General features: G+C 45.8%; 1 protein-coding gene across 6 annotated transcripts in view; it reads right to left on the bottom strand.

Moving 5' to 3' along the window:
• Nucleotides 1–10,612: 10,612 nt before the first annotated feature.
• The window catches only part of USP32 (ubiquitin specific peptidase 32), a 190,444-nt gene continuing 180,669 nt past the window's right edge, over nt 10,613–20,387 (bottom strand). For all 6 annotated transcript variants that reach the window (XM_055001294.1, XM_055001295.1, XM_055001297.1 and 3 more), the window contains 3 exons: nt 18,864–19,294; nt 15,983–16,075; nt 10,613–14,499 (listed from right to left, as the gene is read on the bottom strand). In XM_055001294.1, coding sequence (XP_054857269.1) covers nt 14,326–14,499; nt 15,983–16,075; nt 18,864–19,294 — 698 coding nt within the window. In that variant the 3' untranslated portion in view covers nt 10,613–14,325. The remainder of the gene's footprint in view (nt 14,500–15,982; nt 16,076–18,863; nt 19,295–20,387) is intronic.

Genomic DNA, 20,387 nt, shown 5'->3' with positions numbered 1-20,387 from the left:
TTGGACTAGATCTTTCACTCATGTTCATCGGAAAAGGGGGGGAAGAGAGGAAGACTGGAGAGGCAGCAGGGGGGTGCTGTCCAGAGCGGCAGGCCAGAATCTGGGATGTCTGACTCCGGACCCCCCTGCAACTTGCTAAGTAGGGTTGCCAGGGACCTGGAGTCCCTCGACATGGGATCCCCAGGTCGCTGGAGTCTCCTGGTGGGGGATTGGGAGCCGGTGCTTACCCCAGCTTCCCTTCTCTGTGTGCATGTGTGATGACGTCACTTCCGCGAGTGACATAATCATGCAGGGTCAAAGGGCACCCCCAGGTCAAAGGGGGCCCTTGGTGCCACTGCTGCTCACTCTTGCTGTGACTGCGGCTGCGCACTTTCGCCGCCACTGCCTCTCGCTCTCGCCCTCGCCATGACCATGGGCCGCTCTTATTTGGTCACAGGGGCTGAGGAGGTGATAGGCGGCAGCGGCGATAGGCGGTGGTGGTGGCAGCAGTGAGAGCGGCCTGCTCTCACTGCTGCTGCCGCCACCGCCTGCTCTCATGGTGCGGGTGTATGCCCCCCTGCCCAGGGGTGTGTCATGCTGCCCTGGGAGGGGGCACCCCAGGGAGCATGCCCCCTTGCCAGCCAGGTAAGTGGGTGTGGAGGGCAAAGGGTGGGATCTGGCGATCCCCTGCCCCTGGCGGGGGAATGGCAACCCTATTGCTAAGTAACCTTGGGCCTGTTACTCTCAGTTGTAGCCTACCTCACAAGACTGTTGTAGGACAGAATGGGAAAGGGAGAACTCACATCTGCTGCTTTGAGCACCTTTGCAGTTAAGATGCTGATGTAGGAAACCTGTCACATGTTCTTATTCTACTCTTCCTCAAAAGAGCTCAGGGTGAAGTCCATGGTTCCAGACAGCTTGTGCTCACAGCCCTGTAAAGTAACAAGCTGAGAATGGCTGAGGGGAGTTGAATTCAGCTTCCTGGAGAAAGGAAAAGGCAAAAAAGGGACGGGTGATAATTCTTTCCCACTGCCTGACATTTTGATGATGTTCTTTCAGCACCAAAATGAGTTATTCCACATTACACTATCATATACCATGGCTGTATTTTATTGCAACCACAGGATACAAATTAACTTGTTTAATATGTGAGTCAGTCAGCTAAAGTTTTAGTTGACTCAACAGAAGAGGTCAGTTTTATAATCAGTGAAGTTAAAATGTAACTGGTGTGGCTGAAAATTGTTTTCTTGGAGCCTGTTTGGTTCTGCTGCGTGGCTGCAAAATGAATTTTTGAACACAATTTACATGGCCTTTCTCTCTAGGAAGCAAAGTAACCTTGTCTTTAACATTTGTTAAATTAAACAAGGCAACTGGTCGCAGGCTTTGACCCTGGAGATGCAGTTAGTACTTGTCCGTTTCTACCACAAGCATGAACAGAGGAAACAAGCGCATTTGAAAAACAGCATGTCTGTGTGGGGTGAAGGAATTGCAGAGAGGCTTCAAGTTCATGACTTCCAGACAGTTTTTAATCCATGTTTCATTTTAGATTCTGAATATGGATACCCATCCCATAGTCCCAAACCTGAGGGTACTTTTTCCTCCTGAATTCGATATTATTTACATAACTCATGTAACTCATTATCTACATAACTCATGTAACAAAAAAAGATGAAGAACTGCCTAATCTTAGAGGAGTTCCTCCCTATGTGTTTCTGCATTAGGCACGGTTGTGCCCAGCTGAAATGAGACACATCCAGTCTGTGGACTCATATAGAGTTGCAATGGGCAATGACCTCCTCTGCAATTACAACTGATGTCCTGACAATGTCAGCACTACCTAATGAACTAACAGAGGCACAATGCACAGAGGAAAGCTCAGAACGGTGACTCCTACAGAGACTCACTGGATAGCCTCTTTTGTAGGTGGGTACTGTGCTAACGGGATATTCTCAAGGATGCTACTGTGCTCCAGCACACAGCTTGAGAACAGCTGCCTTCATGCCTCCATAAGACACTCCCAATTTTAATCGGCGAAGATTCCAAGAAGAGAACACTCCAATCTATGGCGGCTGCACAACAATCAATCAAAAGATGTGGATGTCCTGTACTGGTTTGAAACATCCAAGATACACAATATTTAGAGGGGGCAGAGTTTACGCCATAAATCATAAATTGCTTCTGGCTGACACAGTGAGAGGAGTGAAGATATTCTGCTCTCATGGTTTTATTCATCATCATAAAAACCTAAAGATACTCACAGTGCTATTCTTCAATATCACAGAAAGCAGAAGTCATGGAGAATCCCAGCTGTTTTTTTAATATCTTTGAGAAGAAAACAACTACAGGTCTGTCCTACCATTAGAAGAGGGTAAACATATACAACAAAATTCCATCAGGTTTATTTTTTTTAAAAGAGACGCTGCTACGGGGTGGCAACTTAGAACAAGGAGGGGCACAGCGCTTAATCCATGCTCTGCGGTGCCAAATCACACGCCATCAAGATTTAGAGGAAAGAAATGGGAAACGAAGTTCAGCCTGTTTTCTAGCCCATGTAAAAACAATTTCAGCACTAAACTTTACACGCTTTACATGCGTAAACATCTGAAACCGAGCTGGAACAGAGCTGGGGGGAAAGCCCTAGTATTAACATGGTATATTTAATGATGCAGAAATTAAATAATACAGGGAGCAACAGATAGTACATACTATACACAGCAGTATAGTCTTCAGTCCCTATCCCATTACCAGAGCGTCTGTCTGAACCATTTCCTTACAGCACATCTCTATTACCTATGTAGAAAAGCCCTCCTGATTAACTTGGTTTTGCATCATTTTCAGACAGGGAAGAGAGTGGGCGCCTTCCTGACTTCATCAGGCACACAATTCCCTACGGTGGGGGCCACAACAGAGAACACTTGTGTGGGGGCAGTTTGTCAATCATCCCCATTTGCAGCGTGGCACCTGCAGAAGGCCCAGATTAGATGAGCAAAGCTGTCATAGAGGGGCATAGGGAGAGAAGCGGTCCTGCATATATGAGGGACAAAGGCCATGAAGGGCTTTGTGTGTGAAAGCCAACACATACATTTATTTATTTATTTACTTATTTACTTATTTATTAGACTTATAGTCTGCTCTCCCCACAATGCAGGCTCAGAGCAGATCACAACCTGATTAAAACACAATACAACATACAATAAATAATATAGAGCTAAAAGCAATTTAAAACGGGCAGCTAAATTGAATTGAACCAGGCAATTGATGGGCAGCCAGTGGGGTGATGGCAGAAGGGGTGTAATGTGCATGCTCTGGCTAGCCCCTGATAATAATTGAGCTGTGGCATTCTGCAATAACAGACTTTGAGGGGAGACCTATGCAGAATGCTTTACAGTAGCCTAGTCTTGATGTTACCAAGGTGCAGATTCTGGTGGCCAGATTGGTTGTGCCAAGGCAGGGAAGCCATCTTCCAGGCTAGACCGAGTCGGAAGAAAGCATTTTTTCAGTTGCTTTAACTTGCTTCTTCAGTAGTAATGTTGGATCCAGTTTAACCCTTAAGCTCTCAAGTCAGCGAGGGTCCGGTGAAACCCATCAAGGGTGAGAAGCCTTCCCAACCAGCGTTACCTCTGTCTTGTCAGTATTTAGTTTCAATTTGTTCGGTCTTAGCCATTTAACTACAGCAGATAAGCAGTGATTCAGGACCTCCATCGCATCACCAGGAGCTCAGGATGAGATGTAAAGCTGGGTGTCGTCAGCATGGCGACACTAGCCACCTCCCAAACGACAAATGCATAGTCCTAAGGGCTTTACACAAATGACGAGTGATGACAACTGGTCTCTGACAGCAACCCACAGTCCAGTCTGTGAGGAATGATTTGAGGCAGTCAGGGCACAAGCCCCGATAGCTAACTTCTGTCTCTAGATGCCTTGACAAGATGGCATGGCCGACAGCACTTACATGGCACGTAGCCCACTGACGGACCCTCGCCTCCATGAATACATCTAACCCTCTTTTCAAATCTAATCAAATTTATTATTATACGGTCAAAGACCAGCATAGAGGGAATGCTACAAAATTACAAAGTTAAAATTATTAGTAAAAATAGCACAAAATTAAAATAGTTAATTAAAACTGTAATATAAAAGGGTGGCATTTACATAAACCCTGCTAATGCGAGCATTTGACAGATTTTATAGGCTATTGCACAAAATTTTGCGACTGAAGCTGTAGTCACCACTGGCGCCAGGGTTTCTGGCGCCCGCAGAGATCCTCACGTGTGCTTGCGTGCAGCGCGCACGTGCACGACCCTGAACTGCATGATGACATCATCACTCAGCAAAAGCCGGGCCCATTGGCCGGCGAGTGGCTGGGGTGGCGCACGGAGGCTGCCTGCGCTCCGCATGCTGCCCTGGCCACCTGCCATGCCTGGCCCGCGGCTGCTGTGCCTGGCTGGGGGCGTGTGGTGGCAGCAGCGGCGGCAGCAGCACAGGGCTGGCTGGCTGTAGCAGTCACGGGCCAGGCACACCAGCTCCATGGCACGTGCCTCTGCCCCTGGCACCCTCTCCGGTGCCCCCTCCAGCACCCCAGCACCTGCCTCACCTCACTGCCTCAATGGTGGCGCCGGCCCTGGCTGTAGTTGCCGGATTCCCGTCTTCTAGAAGTAGCCTAACGTATTCCAAGCTCATTCTTCCAGGTATTCTATTGATCAAAGGGGTAATGACCTTGATGCGAGCATCTTGATAGAATGGACAACGTAGAAGAACGGGATCTACAGTCTCAATTTCTCCTTCATTGCAGGGGCAAAACCTATTATTGTAGGGAATTCTGTTAAACTGCCCATCTAAAACAGCAGAGGGGAGTGCAGTACACCTCGTAGGTGTAAAGACCCTGAGCGGTCTAGGAGAATTCCTGAGGAAGCAATAACTTGCGAAACAGACCTGAGCCAGCAGTCTGTTGAGCTACATATGCTTATTCGAGCTCTACACAGAAATTCAGCATACAAGAATATTACTGGTGGATATGAGCTCGACATAGAACCGTCAGAATGGAACAACATTTGATTGAATCGCCGTTTGTATTTTTAAACTCCCAGTCATTGTGACTACTGAATATGAATGAAAATAGACTGATTGAGATGCAAGAGTGAAGTTAATTCTTGGTACCTTGGTTTGGAATATATTAGCAAAGTATTTAGAGATGATAATAATTGTTGTGCATTAACCTTTGTATATTTCTGGAAAGTTTTGTGTATGGTATCACACATTTACTACGGAGCACTTTAAATGTAAGTAAACATTCTTGTTAAGTTGTTAATTGATGTGGACACAAGAGTTTTTTTGCTGAGTCTTAGGTATTGTGACTCTCGAGTATATAGTTTCTTGGATTTGTGAGATTATGGTCTGTTTTGCCTGGTGAAAACCCATGGTTAAAATCATGGAGGGTGAAAAGCCAAGGCTCGCCAGTGTACAAAGGACTGTGCTAAGCCATTTGGGCTGATCCAGGAGGAGCAATGGGGGGGGGGGTCAAGCCTGATCTTAAGCCAGTAATTTAAAGAGGCAAGGCACACCTGAGCTTCCACTCTGACAGTGCTGGTCTCCAGGTGTAGTAACGCATTTGGTACGCAACCCTCTTCTAAAGTTCATGGCTATCGCTACCTCCACTTGGCAACTAGGTAGGTAAAGGTGCAAGCCCCTGTGCAAGCACTGAGTCATTACTGACCCATGGGGGGACGTCGCATCACGACATTTTCTTGGCAGACTTTTTACGGGGTGGTTTGCCATTGCCTTCCCCAGTCATCTACACTTTACCCCCTGGAAACTGGGTACTCATTTTACCGACCTCGGAAGGATGGAAGGCTGAGTCAACTGTGATCCGGCTATCTGAACCCAGCTTCCGCCAAGATTGAACTCAAGTCACGAGCAGGGCGTGGGCTGCAGTACTGCCACGGGGCCACCTCACTTGGCAACTAGGGCATAGAAACAGACAGTTGCAAAGAACACACACCATCACCTTCAATTTTCTGTTCATTTCTTGAAACATGGCAGCTTTGCTGAATGGGCAAGGCCAGCTTGTAGTCCTTTACCAAATCCCAGGAATTTTAAGACAGTGCAAACAAGGCTCTAGCAATAGGACAAGAGCATGCTGGCTGAAGTGCAAACTGTACAAACAGAGATTTGGGAGGCAGATGAAAGAAACAATCAATTAGGCAAGAGGGGGTTTGATAGTTAAGGGAACTCTACAAGAACGCACCAGCACAGCCTCCTCCTTCAGTGGGTGCCTATGAAGATGGACCTCAGTTTCCATGAATGCAATAAATAAAGTACTGGTTTAAGATTAAGGAGTTTATGGCAAAGTGGGCAAAATACTAAACTCTGAATCCCAGATATAAACTCCCCCACCCACCCCCTCTCTTCCCAAAGGGCTGGTGCTAGCAGCTACGGCTCTTGGCTTAACTGTTGATACAATAAACAGAAGCCACAAAGCGCCTGGGAGCAAGATGGTCGAATCTCTTATCGTTGTCTGTCTGTCTTCCCTTTTCACAGAGGCAGAAGGGCAGAGAAGGGTCAAAGCAAATGTGGAAAAGTTGACTAGGTAGTAACTCCAGGTAGTAACTTCAAAGTTAATGCTGCCCTCTCCTGGCATCCCAGCTCACTGCACTTACCTCCTCATTCCTTTTCAATATAACTTCACGACCAGTTAGATTTTGTAAAAGAAACACCACAAACTATTCCGGTCATATCTGAGTACGGCAATTTAATAGGTGGTGGCTGGACTAGGGATGTGTACTAAAAATTGGGTATTTTTCAGAATTAGGTAGCAGGAAGGCCATAAATATCTGTATTCCCGATATTCAGGTCCTCCCATACTGAATTTGTATTCAGGCTTGGGTTTTTCAGGGTTTTGAAATTAGCTGGGTCTACCCTTCCCTACGGGGGAGGTTCAAAGGTGCTGTTTTTCATGCAAATTAGACCAAGATTGCAGCACAGTGAAGTTTGCCTGCTCTCTAAAGACCCCCAAAAGTTTCAAGTAGATTGGGTCAAGAGGTCCAGATCTACAGGCCCCTGAACAAGGTACACACCAGCTAGTCACCATTGTTTCCTATGGGGGGTGGAATCCAATGTTTTCTCCAGGGCAAAGATGCCTTAGCCAAACATACAAGAGAAACTACTGACCAACAGTGCAATTCTAAGGAGAGTTACTCCAGTCTAAGCCATGGAAATCAGCGAGCTTAGATTGGAGTAACTCTCCCTAGAATCTGAGGAGTTAGCCGTGTTAGTCTGTAGTAGCAAAATCAAAAAGAGTCCAGTAGCACCTTTAAGACTAACCAATTTTATTATAGCATAAGCTTTCGAATCAAGATCAAAAATTCTCCCTAGAATTGCACTGCAAAATCCTTCCGATGCAAAAACAACCAGCAAAGCCCAACAGCATCCCAGCAGAACCAATGCACAGAAAGATGAGACCAGAGCAGCCAAAAATGCACACTCCAAAACATACTGCCCTGAAGCTGCAGCCAGGAGGGCAGCTTGTGTGTTAAGAGAGAATTGCTGTCATTGGACAGGCCGTTGAGCTATCCCTACCGTTCTACGCCTCTTGCCTGTGAGAACCTCCTCCAGTTGTCCAGGAAACTTGCAAAAGGAGAAAACAACCTTCTGCGATCTTTAAAATGATGGCCCCATCGATTCCTGAATATTTCCAGGATTAATTGTGATAGGAATATCAGAGATGAATATATGTCAGGTATTTTTCATGTATATTTTTCAACCAGATATACCAAATCACACACATCTATGATCTGTCTCTGTATCAGGCATCTGACGAAGAGAACTTGATTCTCGAAAGCTTATGCTAAAATAAAATTGGTTAGTCTTAAAGGTGCTACTGGACTCTTTTTGATTTTGCTACCACAGACTAACACGGCTAACTTCTCTGCATCTACATCTATGATGGACATCTTCAAGCTTTGCTAGATGAGGCAAATTGTTTAGATCCTTTCCAATCTGGTTTTAGGCCTGGTTATGGGGATGAAACAGCCTTGGTCACCCTGGCGAATGACTTGCGCTGGGAGATGGGAAGGGGGAAGGGGGGGGGTCTGTTGATTCTCCTAGACCTCTCAGCAGCCTTTGCTACTGTTGATGATGGTATCATTTTGGACTGCCTTTCTGGGCTGAGATTGGAAGGCACCATTCTGTGGATTCCAGTCCTACCTGGAGGGTAGGTTTCAGAACGTGGTGCTGGGATATTGCTCCTAAGTCCCTTGGCATCCTATAATGTTCCATCTTGTCCCCTGTGCTCTTTAGCATCTACATGAAACCACTGGGTAAGGTCATCTGGAGATCTGGGCTGGGTTGACACTTATCTATGATGCTGACTTGAATGGGTCAGAGGCAGGGCTTTTTTCTGGGAAAAGAGGTGGTTGAACTCGGTGGAACTCAGGACCACACGATGATGTCACTTTGGGTCAGCTGGAACAAGGGGGGGAGTTTTTTAAAGTTTAAATCACCCTCAGCAAAAATGGTCACATGGCCAATGGCCCCGCCCCAAGCTCCAGACAGAGGGGAGTTTTGATTGCCCTCTGCATGGCTGGAGCAGCGTGGAGGGCAATCTAAACTCCCCTGTGTCTGGAGATCAGGGGGTGGGGCCACCGGCCATGTGACCATTTTCAAGAGGTGCCGGAACTCCGTTCCACCACATTCCGGCTGAAAAAAAGCCCTGGTCAGAGGGATCATATCACTCCAGCCCTGGTCCAGCTATACTGTCCCAATTTGTTTCCAAGCATAATTCAAGGTACTGGTGTTGATCTTCAAAGCCCTAAATGGTTTGATACCAACATATCTGAAAAACCGTTTAGTCCCTTATGAATCTAGTCCCCAAACCAGACCATCTTTGGAGGCCTTGCTTTGGGTGATCCCATCTTTCTGAAATTAGACAGGTGGCAACCTAGGAGAAGTCCTTCTTGGTTGGGGCACCAAAACTCTGCAATTCTCTCCCCAAGGATTCTTGCCTGGCCCCCTTGTCTTGCCAACATCCACTGTGGGTGACGATTGGTTTTGTTTGGCATTCCCCCAATAATCCCTCCTTCCTGCCCAACATTTTTGTTGTTTTTGTATGTATTTTAATTGTTTTAATTATGCATTTTGTCAGTTTTAATGGTTTTTAAGATGTGGTATTTTATTATGTATATTTCAATTTGTAGTCACCTTGGTGGCCCTTATGAAGGTAAAAAGGCAGGGTATAAATTTTGTAAAATAAATACTGTTTAACACAGGGGGGGAATGTGTAGGGAGGAACATCCTGATCCAAATCATGCTCCCCATCCACACCAAGTAGCTTTTTCAAAACAGGAGCGTATGTGCAAAAGTTATGGGTGGCAACGCCCTCTTCCCCAACTCCTCTACAATTGGAGCACTAAAGCAGGTTCAGAGTTCAAATCACATCGACTGCTCTGAGCTTTGGATGCTCTGGAAGATTAGGCACTTCTATGCACAAATTAAAAATAGGAATCCAGTTGCTAAATAATTATTCCTGCATAAACTTTTGTGAGTCACAGCTCATTTTATCAGATTCACCAAGTGTTCGTCCATTCGTTCCAGGACTCGAAAGCTTATGCTGGAACATAATTTTAAGCTGTCACTGGACTCCTCCTACCTTTTGCTGCTACCAAACTGATTAACATGGCTCCTCATTTGGAGCTGCAAGTTCACAACCCTCTGCATCTTGACCCTGGAACAAATGAAGCCTCTCTGCTTTGGGTTAACCTGCTGTGGAGTTACAGCCTATGTTATTGATTCCAGATTCCAGAATCCATTGATATATAGTTGTTGTGGATTTTCCGGGCTGTATAGCCGTGGTCTTGGCATTGTAGTTCCTGACGTTTCGCCAGCAGCTGAGACTGGCATCTTCAGACGTGTAGCACCGAAAGACAGTGATCTCTCAGTGTCACAGTGTGGAAAAGATGTTGGCAGGTCATTTCCTTCAACATCTTTTCCACACTGTGACACTGAGAGATCACTGTCTTTCGGTGCTACACCTCTGAAGATGCCAGTCACAGCTGCTGGCGAAATGTCAGGAACTACAATGCCAAGACCACAGCAATACAGCCTGGAAAACCCACAACAACCATCGTTCTCCGGCCATGAAAGCCTTCGACAATACATTGATATATACTTAAGAGTTTAGATGGGTCTTTATTGCAGACTTCACCTGTTCATGCTGGATCATGTACATTTTGCAGAGAAACATCACAGAACTCTCCCCTGGTTGCTGGGGGTTCTCTTCCTTTGTAAATAATCTCCTCCCCTGTATTTCGGAGACCCAGCGTGGCATAGCTGGACTCGGGCAACAGAAATCCCCACTCTGCCAAGGAAGCTTGCCGGGAGACCATAAGCCAGACACTCAGACTAACCTTCCTTACAGGGTTGTTGTGAGAATAAAAGGGAGAGGCAGAGACCCTGCTGTACCTGTTTTTCCTCAGCACCTTAGAAGAAGGCAGGGATAAAAATCAAGCAGGAAGTGAGGGGTCCAACTGATCGGATGGAGTGAGTTCTGGCCTCACCACGGATCCTTTTAAGATGCCACAAGAATTATCATGGTTTTAGAGAAAAACTTGCCAGAGGAACTGCGGCACCACACGACAACTGCATCCACAGTGTTTAATTTGCTTGAATAATATAGGTACAGATAAACGGGTTCACTCCATAGACAGCTGACTTGTACTCTCTCTTTTATACAGTCCATACATTAATACTTAAGCTTTTCATTTATTTACATGATACTTATGTACATCGTCTTTCTAAATTCAGTGCATTATCAATAAGTTTTATACAATAATTTACAAAGTGAATGTGGTTAATAGTTAACTTAATAAATTTTCCCGCTAATTTAGGAATTAATTTAATTTAAAAAACATTACAGCCAATGTAACAAAAGCATGACAGATTAAAATGACATTAGTAAGTCATGCGACCTGCTTAAACAAAACAAAAAAAGGGGGGGGAATATGTTTCAAAAGGAAATGAAATCGGAAGAACGTATCTGGAAGAGGAATTCACAAAGGGATGGAAATAGCAGGAGTCTCAGCATCACCTTGCATCGAGAAATCCCACCATTAAAGAAAAATAATAAAAATGGCAGGCTTTTCTCTAACCCAATAGCTGTCAGGAAGAGGCCAGTAACTTGGGGATCAAACCAATTTGAGAACTATTTCCTCCCACTGGGAGAGCTCCTGCCCAAGTGGCAACGAAACCAGAAAGGGTTGCACCAATAGATTCAACAATTTGACTAAATGTACAAATGATGTTAGAAAGTACCTGGCTGAGGGGGTGGCATCCATTTAAAAAAAGACAGGGACAGACAGAGGTTGGTGCCTGCATGAGAGCCCAATTTAGTTCCTGAAAGGAGCAGACACAGTATCACTTCCAAGGCTGGCTCAGACAGTTATCCAGGCATCGGTTCCACAAATGGGGTAGAAGAGCGAGGAGCATCCCCAAACCTCCCCTGCACACGTAAGGTAACACTGGACAGGGCCAGAGGAAAGAATGTCTCTAGCAGACTTAGAAGGGCCAGGTGTATTTGTCAAATACCCACCCTTACTTTGGGGTAAAGAGGCACACGAATCATGCCGTTGTAGGTAGGGTCACCACATGAAGTCCCTAACCACACACTGTATTACTTTTGCATCAGAGAAACAGGGTGCAAACTTGTACCAGATTCCTCAGTGTCTGAACCAAGAGCTTAAAAACAGAGGCTTATAATTAGTGGTTTTTTAAAAAATACATATATAAAACTGCCTAAGCACTGCCAAAAAATTCAGGGATGTACAAGACATTGCAGACCTCAATACACCTGATGTCTGAAAAGAGCAGGCAGATACCAGCAGATATCCATCCCAGGCAGTTCATCAAGGAACAGCAGTTAAAATGAACTTGATGTGTGAAGAAGAAATGAACTTCCTAAAGAAAAATGTGGAAACTCTACCGAAACTCAGCCAACAAGAAGGTTGGACAGCAAACCCCTTGGCCTCAGCGCAGAGCAGCTCAATGCTTTTGTTTTGGAAGGAAGTGTGCACAACACACACGCACACACACCCCTCCCAAGTACTTTAAAAAAATGTTACTTTGACTTGATCCTCAACAAGATGGTTAACCTGTGCCTGGTCTGAACCACTTCAGGCTGCTCACGGAGCTGAATAGTCCAAAACACTCCTACCACATGAAAGAACGTGCAGGCCAGCAACAAAGCCGAGCCTTCTCTGATGTAAAAGTTTTCTGTAGGAAAGAACTGTGGTTTTGCACGGAGAAACATTTCGGCATTTGCGCTTCCCTCCTGTGGTCTGATGGGGGCCCGTCGAGGCAAGATTAGTCACCTCAGTGAGAACTCAGACGTTGTGTTCCAGTTTTCAAAAGTTTCCAGCCCTGCTATCCCTCACTCAGGTACTCCACAAAGTAAGAAGTGATAATCCCGCCCTAACCACTTGCTTAGGAGTAATCCTATTCAATAACCTGCTTCTGAAAGCATGTTTTAAAAGTATAGGGGAATATGGAGTAAACAATTAAGGGATCAAGTCTTTAAAGTTTCCAAACAGGCGCCTGGGGAAACTCTCCCAAATGTTATTTCAGAACTTGCTCTCCATGGACTTGGGGGGTGGGTGGGCAGCAACTAGAAGGAATACCCTCTGTATGGCTCGTTCTAATTAGGAACTTTAGCCTAATCTCTTCTTCATTTACTTCTCCAAGCGAGTTCCCAAGGAAATGGCCATACATTTATTTGAACAACAAAGATGGTTGCTAAACATTAATTGTTTCTTTGCAAGTTAATGCACAATGTTACTTTACAGTAAAAAGTGTCCCCCCTTCTCCTCCGGAACAATGAGTGACCCATTTCATTGTCAGATTGAATCGCATGGCCTGACAAAATTTCTTACCCCTTAAACTGGAAATGATCTTCGCACCAATTCTTTTAAAAAAAACCTTTTACATTAGCAAACTATGCTTAAGCCGAGGGTTCTCTTTTCCTTTTATTATTTTAAAAGTGCATTTAAAAAAAAAAAAGGTCTTAAAAGGTGAACTCAAATCTGGGGTATTTTCCTGCTTCTTAAGGCTTACACGGATGCAGCGTGAGCCACCTCTTAGCTACAGTCCAGCAGTCGAGTGTGTACAATAAAATGTTGCACCGGCACCAAGTTGGGCTCCCCCTCTCCACTAAGCTTTAAAAAGAGGGTCCGAGTGGTTCAGCTGAAGGGGGAGTAACTGGGGAGAAGGTAAAATGGGATCCCATCTCCCAGTCTCTGAACTGTGGCTACACATCACCCCACCGGCACGACGCGGGCATCAGCTTCGAAAGCAAACAGCTTCTGTGTCTTGGCATAGGAATTTAATATGGAGGGGATGCTGCTAGCCCCTTTAAGGGGAAAGGTCTCGTGGAGATATCAGGGAATGCTTGGCTGCATGCAGCCTAAAACTAAAGTGAACAGGAAAATCCTTCATTATAACCATGCCATTACACACTGGTGACCTCCCCCTCTCTTTCTCTTGGGGCTTCAGATTATGAATGCAGATCATCATTCTCTTCTTCCCTCCCCTCCCTGCAGAACTCCGAGATTCCCCAGCAGCTGAGGTGAGAAAAAAGATCCCTCTGGCTGCTCCTAAAGATGTGCTGCACAGCCAAGATGTCAAGAACATTCACCAGAAAGCAAGTCTGTTCACAGACAGTAACAGGCTGTCAACTACCACAAGAGAAAGGAAGTGGGAAGGTGGCCAAGAGGGGTGGAAAACCGCAAAGGGAAAAAATTGTCAGCCCACCTAGAGCTTTTGTGCACATTGCCTAACTTTGCCTTTCCCTTCTGGCTGCAAAAATGGAATAAAACTTCAGAAAAAGGAGGTAGCCATTTCATGCTGTCGGCAGACAACACTACAAGTTAATTGTCTTGAAGCTAAACGGAGCCTTAAAAAGGTTTTATTTTCCCTTTTTTAAGCGTAATTCGTTTTTAAAAAACTTGTGATGTTCCCATGGGTAAGCTCTTCTTTGAAGTTATTTAAAATTTAACGAATTTGGTCCTAGTTTGATAACATCAAACCAGCTTAAAGGCCAAAGGCAAACTGAAAAAAAAAATCCAACAAATGTTTTGGGGCATGCAGCGAGAGATCTGAACAAAACCAATGCTATCTCATGATACGAACTGCTATTTAATTAGGGTTTCTTTTGCTTCTCTCTCTCTCTTTAGTTGTGCTTTCAGATCACAAGAGGGAAAATAAAAAAATAAAAACTACATTTAGCTCTTCCGCTCGGCCCAAACCGGTTTCCGCCAAAAGGCGCGGATGGAGCCAACGCCCTCGGGAAGGTCCCCTTCTTGCTCACTGCAGAATACAGTACTTCTTGTAGTCCGACTCAAAGTCCTCGTCCATACTGCTTGTGTCTGCCATGTTCTTGCCATCGATCTTTGGCAGAAACTGTGCATAGTCCACGCCCTGCTGCTCGTAGAAAAGGATGTAGGCGGAGTCCGTGTCAATTTCATCGGGATGCAACTCCTGGAAGAAAGAAAGAAATCACAGATTTTTTTTGCCTTACAGGAAAAGCCTCCACTTAAAACAAAACAACGCCAGTCTTCTAAAAATCCACCCGGTATAACCACCTCATGTGTGGGCCTTTCCCCTTTCAGGCCTCCTGACCTGCCCTCTCCACTTGTTCTGAACAAAGTGCTGACATTCAACCTGGAAAGCCGATGGAGGATGTGTCCCGTTCGGCACTGGACTGACCCTCTCAAAGCGAGGTGTCCCGGCTTATGCAAGGTATGAAAAAGGTAGATAATTTTTATTAGTATAGGTCTGCCAGCTGGAGAACTGCATGGGGAAGGGGGAAGAAATTAGGAATCCCACCCTTGCCTCCCGGGATCCTTTGTGCTCACTTGGGTTTAAAACAGGCTGATTCCCTGCCTTCCCCTTTAACCACCCTTCTCAATGTTTTCTGCCTCCTGGAGCACAACCCGCCCACTTTCAGTTCCTCAAGGGATTGTCTTCCCCCTTCTCTCTTTTGGTTAATTTTACAAAGCCCCAGGGCTTTTTTTCAGGGGGAACGCAGGGGAACGGAGTTCCGGAACCTCTTGAAAATGGTCACATGGCCGGTGGCCCCGCCCCCTGATCTCCAGACAGAGGGGAGTTGAGATTGCCCTCCGCGCCGCCGAGTGGTGCGGAGGGCAATCTCAACTCCCCTCTGTCTGGAGATCAGGGGGCGGGGCCACCAGCCATGTGACCGTTTTCTCCGAGGGCAACCCCCTGAGTTCCACCACCTCTTTTCCCAGAAAAAAAGCCCTGCAAAGCCCTATTTTTATGCACGCCCGGAGAGTCTATCAAGTACATTCCTCATGTATCCCTCCCCACCCCAAACCGGTCTGTGAGTGATCTTGCTTTGCTGCTTTTATGGTGGATGTGGAGACAAGCAACGTCACCTATTAAGGATTTAAAAGTCCTCGACGTGCCAAGAGGTTTGTTTGATGAACACAAATGTGGCTTACCCCACAGGTGGAGCCGTGATTCAAAACTTTGCTGGTTTACAAAGCCTACAAACTAACCCCGGTTACATCTTAATCGGGGTGAAATGAAAAACCGGGGTTCCTTTCCCACTCAGGAAGATTCTACACAAGGATTCAACAGTGTTTGTGAGGTCTGAATGTCAGGACACTTTTATCAACACGAGGACCCATCTGGATTTTCCACCACAGGCAGGAAAAATCACCCTTGGTCTTCACGGGACTTGTTTTTCTAATTCCTTTCCCCACTTTCAGAAAAAGAGCAGTGCAGGGCAGGAAACCACAAGAATCCACGTACTGCGAGGTCACAACACTCCATTGGCTGAAGAGCCCCCAGAGGCTGCGCATCAGGCAGAAATCCCCAGTCATGCCCAACGAGTAGACCCTGAAGATGTTCTATAGCTACTCGGTCACATAAACCCTCTCTTAGGTGTGAAAATCCATCAAGACCACTTCGATTATCTCTGGGGCAATGAAGCCATTACCTTACAACTGCTGTCGTTGTAACAGTACCACTTGTCATTTGGGTTTTTGGCATAAGTGACGTAGTGACCTCCTCCCATAATTCCTGAATGGCACTGGAAAAGAAACATATGCGTTACAAGAAGGGAAGCCCTTCCCCGTCTTAGTACCCCAAACTCGCAACAGCGTATGCACTTTCAACGCTAGTTAAAAGTTTATAATATAGCTTTTATGCCCTATAAGACAGAATTCTGCATTAATGAGACGGACAAAAACAATACGTAACACCTGTTCTTTTAAGGATCATGCCAGATCCACGTGGGGCTGCAAGTAGAATCGCTATGCATTGGATTGCCGGCACAAAGAAAGAGAAACCGAATTTATAAAATTGTTTATATCCTGTCTTTCTTACTAAAGGGGGGCCAACGCAGCTTACATCATTCTCCTCTCCTCCCATTTTTTCTCCACAACAACTCTGTGGAGTAGGTACAGCCGAGAGTCTGTGACTGGCCCAAGTTCACCCAACAAGCTTCTATGGCAGAGTAGGGAATCGAACCCGGGGCTCCCAGATCCTAGTCCAACACTCCATCCTCTACACCAGGGGTGGGCAATTGTTTTGGCTCGGGGGCCACTTTGTGGGAGCGGAGGTTAGTGGAGGGCCGCACCTTTTAAAATGATTGCATTCATTAGTTAACTTTGCATTTCAGAAAAGGTATAAATTGTATCATAAAATTAAATAAAATAGTGGTAGTTTTACTCAATTTATTTATTGTGCTAATTTCATATCATCTATAGCTGCAAGCACATTTAATTTTAGAATCAGTTTAATGAGACAAATGTACCCTATCACACTTTTCTACAATTTTTTTGAAATCAGGAGTGAGATTGCTTGTTGAGATTCTCATCACAGCCTGCAAGTTAATGTCTGTCAAAGAGCATCTATATTTACTCTTGTTGATCTTCATGCAAGAAAAACTTTCTGACTGTCTTGGTGGGCCACAAAAAACTCTGTAGCGGGCCGCATGTGGCCCGCAGGCCGCAATTTGCCCACTCCTGCTCTACACTACACTGGCTGTCAAGAATGACAAGACGCAAGCAATGAAGAAGCCTGAGCCACTGACCACGGGAAATACTGTTTATCCCTTCAAGATTTCACAAAGCATTACTCACACACATTCAAAGCCCATCTCTGTTGTCATAAGGACTAGAAATCTGGCACTTAAAAAATAACAAAGCATCCAATCACACTTTCCGCGGCTACAGTGGTACAATCACAGAACTGCAAAAACGCACAGAGTCTTGGATGTGATCTCTGGCACACTGCAATGTAAATCTTATCTACAGTACCCTCCTGAAAAGAAGTATATGTTTTCCAACTCTCTCATTATACCCTGGATGTGACACTCAAAAGTTAGTGATTTGCAACACAAGTTTAATATCGCACCTGTGGCTTCCTGGTTCTTAAAAACCAGCAAAGTAAACAACAACCGCCCTTAGCAATGCAGCTGTGAAGGGGTGTTCAGCATGGCACAAAAGCTTCCTTGTAACATTTGAATGCACAAGGAAGTCCACTACAAGGATCTTCCCACCCCACTCAAGGCAACGAGGCATCTACTTCCTACGGTAGCTAGGGGTGCATGGATGCGGCATCTGACCAAGGTGATCCAAAGGTTGTTCCCAAGAAAAATGAACTCTGTCACCCATGAGGCAAGTTTACACGTATGCTTATATTCTGCACAATTTACTTGGGTTCCATCCGTTGTGGGGAAGGGCAAGGAGTTGTACAGTCACCGTACTTTCTCCCCAGTCACTGGGAATCTTGTTCAGTTGGGTACCCTCTGGCTTCCTCTTGCATATTTTCAAGCATGCCTTCACTGTCCCCGGAGCTAGAAACTCCATTTTTAGTGAAAGGCGAGTCTCTCCCAAAGCTGAATTCTGTACCCAATGCCATATTTCGGCACCCCTGCGGCGTTTCAGCACACAGATGGACTGCGCAGGTGCCACAAAGGGCAGAGGGAGTTGGAGGCACATCTTGCTCAGCTTATGCCACCCCCTGCTGCTGTTCAGTGGACAAGAAGCAAAACCCTCAAGGCCCCGGGAGCTCCTCTGTAAACTGGAGTGTATGCTGGAGTAGCCCCATTGTGTATCCTGCTCTTCTCCTACGACTGTTTACAGAGAAGGACGGCTGCCACTTTTGGGAGACAAAGAAAGGAGTCTTGTACCACTTAAAAGGCAGAACGGAAAACAGAAGCTCAAAACCGGAACCGAAAGGAGGACTTCGCTCCTGCCGTTCAGTGGATGCCTTTCTCGGGATGACGACGGCCGCGTTCTCCTGGGTCAAAAGGCACTTCCACAAAGTGTTTGCTGATGCAGCACGTGCCTTCCAAACTATTACTGGGTGACAGCAACTGGGTCAACCGGAGGCTTGAGGAAAGGGCTAGAACAGAAGAGGTCTGGAACAAGGGAGATGACGGTGCCCTTCAGTCACGCGCTCATCATTTCCAAGTCATCAGGCACCAAAGCCAGCCCCTCTCTTCAGTGAGGACCAGGGTTCCCGCCCTTTCCAAAAGCCAAATTCTGTGACTCTGACAGACAGACAAGAGCTACTCTGGAGTCCTCAGGGAGGTCGTTAAAAGAACAGGGCCTGCACTGCTCCTTGTAAGTCCTGTCAAAAGGTGCTGAGCCTCGCTGGTTCAAAGAAGACAATTTAATTGTACGAACATATTGACCTTCAGCACTTGCTTGAGGGCCACCCTCTACCATTTTTTGCCACTGACCTAGCCCACCCGTGCCCTTTATGTGGCTGCACAATGGCAGAGATTCCTTCTCACACCCCACCCGGCCATCTTTTTATGAATCCTTGGCTTGTGGGGACCGCTGTGGCTCCTTTGCGGACACACCTACCGAAATTGCATATAGGTTGTAGATGGGGTTATTACAGACTTCTCTTTGGTCGTCCCCAATCTCCTCTTCCCCGCAGGTTTCCAGCTGACCGTTGAGGCTGCCGTTGCTGTGCGAGTTCTGTGCGCAAAGGTAGCCGTTGGCTAAAGTCCCTTCATTATCCTGAGCAGAAAAGAGTTCGCTCTGGCTGCCTCCCAAAGTGTGTCCCTGGCCCAGGCTCTCTCCTTGGTCAGGAGGGAACTTCTGATCGGGGTCGCTGCCATTCTCACGCCCAACGTCCAAGTTCTCTTTGCTACTTGACAGTTTGTTTTTGTACAGCTGAGGAAGCCGAAGCCGCCCCTTGCCTCTCCCCAAAGTCCTCGGGCTACCAGTCGGGCTAATGATTTTGCTCGATGCGCAGCCTGCCGTGCTCTTCCTCCCGGGAGATGGAGAGGCTGGGAAGAGAAAGCAGGAAAAGAGACTGAGACAGACCAGTTGGAGCTACCCAGGCTTTCAAACACAGCCACATAACAGCAGAAAAAAGCAAGAGTCGAGTAGACCCTATAAGACTAACAACATCTGTGGCAGGGTATGAGCTTTCGTGAGTTACAGCTCACTTCTTCAGATACAACTGTGACTCACAAAAGCTCATACACTACCATAAATTTTGGTAATCTTATAGGTGCAAACACAACACAAGGGAGGTCCCCACTAGAAAATCTACTGCAAGGGCAATCCACCGATTGCATGGAGACCCAAGACACTGCCTGGTGTCAAGCTATTAAACAATTTATACAGTTAGGAGCATTATTCTTTCTCCAAAACTCTGTTATATACATTCACATTTGGACAAAATTAATTCCACCTCGTCCCTTCACAAGGATTTCACAAGGTAAATCCATGAAGTATTAGTTCCTAGAAGATACAGTAGCAAGGTGAGTCATTAGAATAACCAGTTCGTGGAAGGTGTAATCCGTTTGTAATATCTGTCTTTTATAACCTATAATTAAAAGACCTATAATTAAAAGACAGATATTACAAACGGATTACATCTTCCACAAACTGGTTATCCTAACGACTCACCTTGCTACTGTATCTTCTAGGAACTAATACTTCATGGACTTACCTTGTGAAATCCTAGTGAAGGGATGAGGTGGAATTAATTTTGTCCAAATGTGAATGTATATAACAGAGTTTTGGAGAAAGAATACTCCTCCTAACTGTATAAATTGTTTAATAGCTTGACACCAGGCAGTGTCTTGGGTCTCCTTGCAATCAGTGGATTGCCCTTGCAGTAGGTAATCTTATAGGGGCTACTGGACTCTTGCTCTTTTGCTACGGACAGACTAACACAGCTACCCATCTTCATCTACCCACATAACACACGGTTATGAGGGCATACTGCTCGCTGTTCTACTGAGAAAAACATTAAGGAGGCTTAAAAATACAGACATACAGAAAACAGACAAAAATTAAAAACACAACATTAATGATTCAACTAACAGAGGCAAGAATCAGATCAATAGTATGAAATCTAGCATATCTATC

This window comes from Eublepharis macularius, chromosome 17 (genome assembly GCF_028583425.1).
Source record: "Eublepharis macularius isolate TG4126 chromosome 17, MPM_Emac_v1.0, whole genome shotgun sequence".
NCBI lineage: Eukaryota > Metazoa > Chordata > Lepidosauria > Squamata > Eublepharidae > Eublepharis > Eublepharis macularius.
The sequence above is the reverse complement of the archived record's forward strand: the minus strand, read 5'-3'. Positions and strand labels throughout refer to the sequence as shown.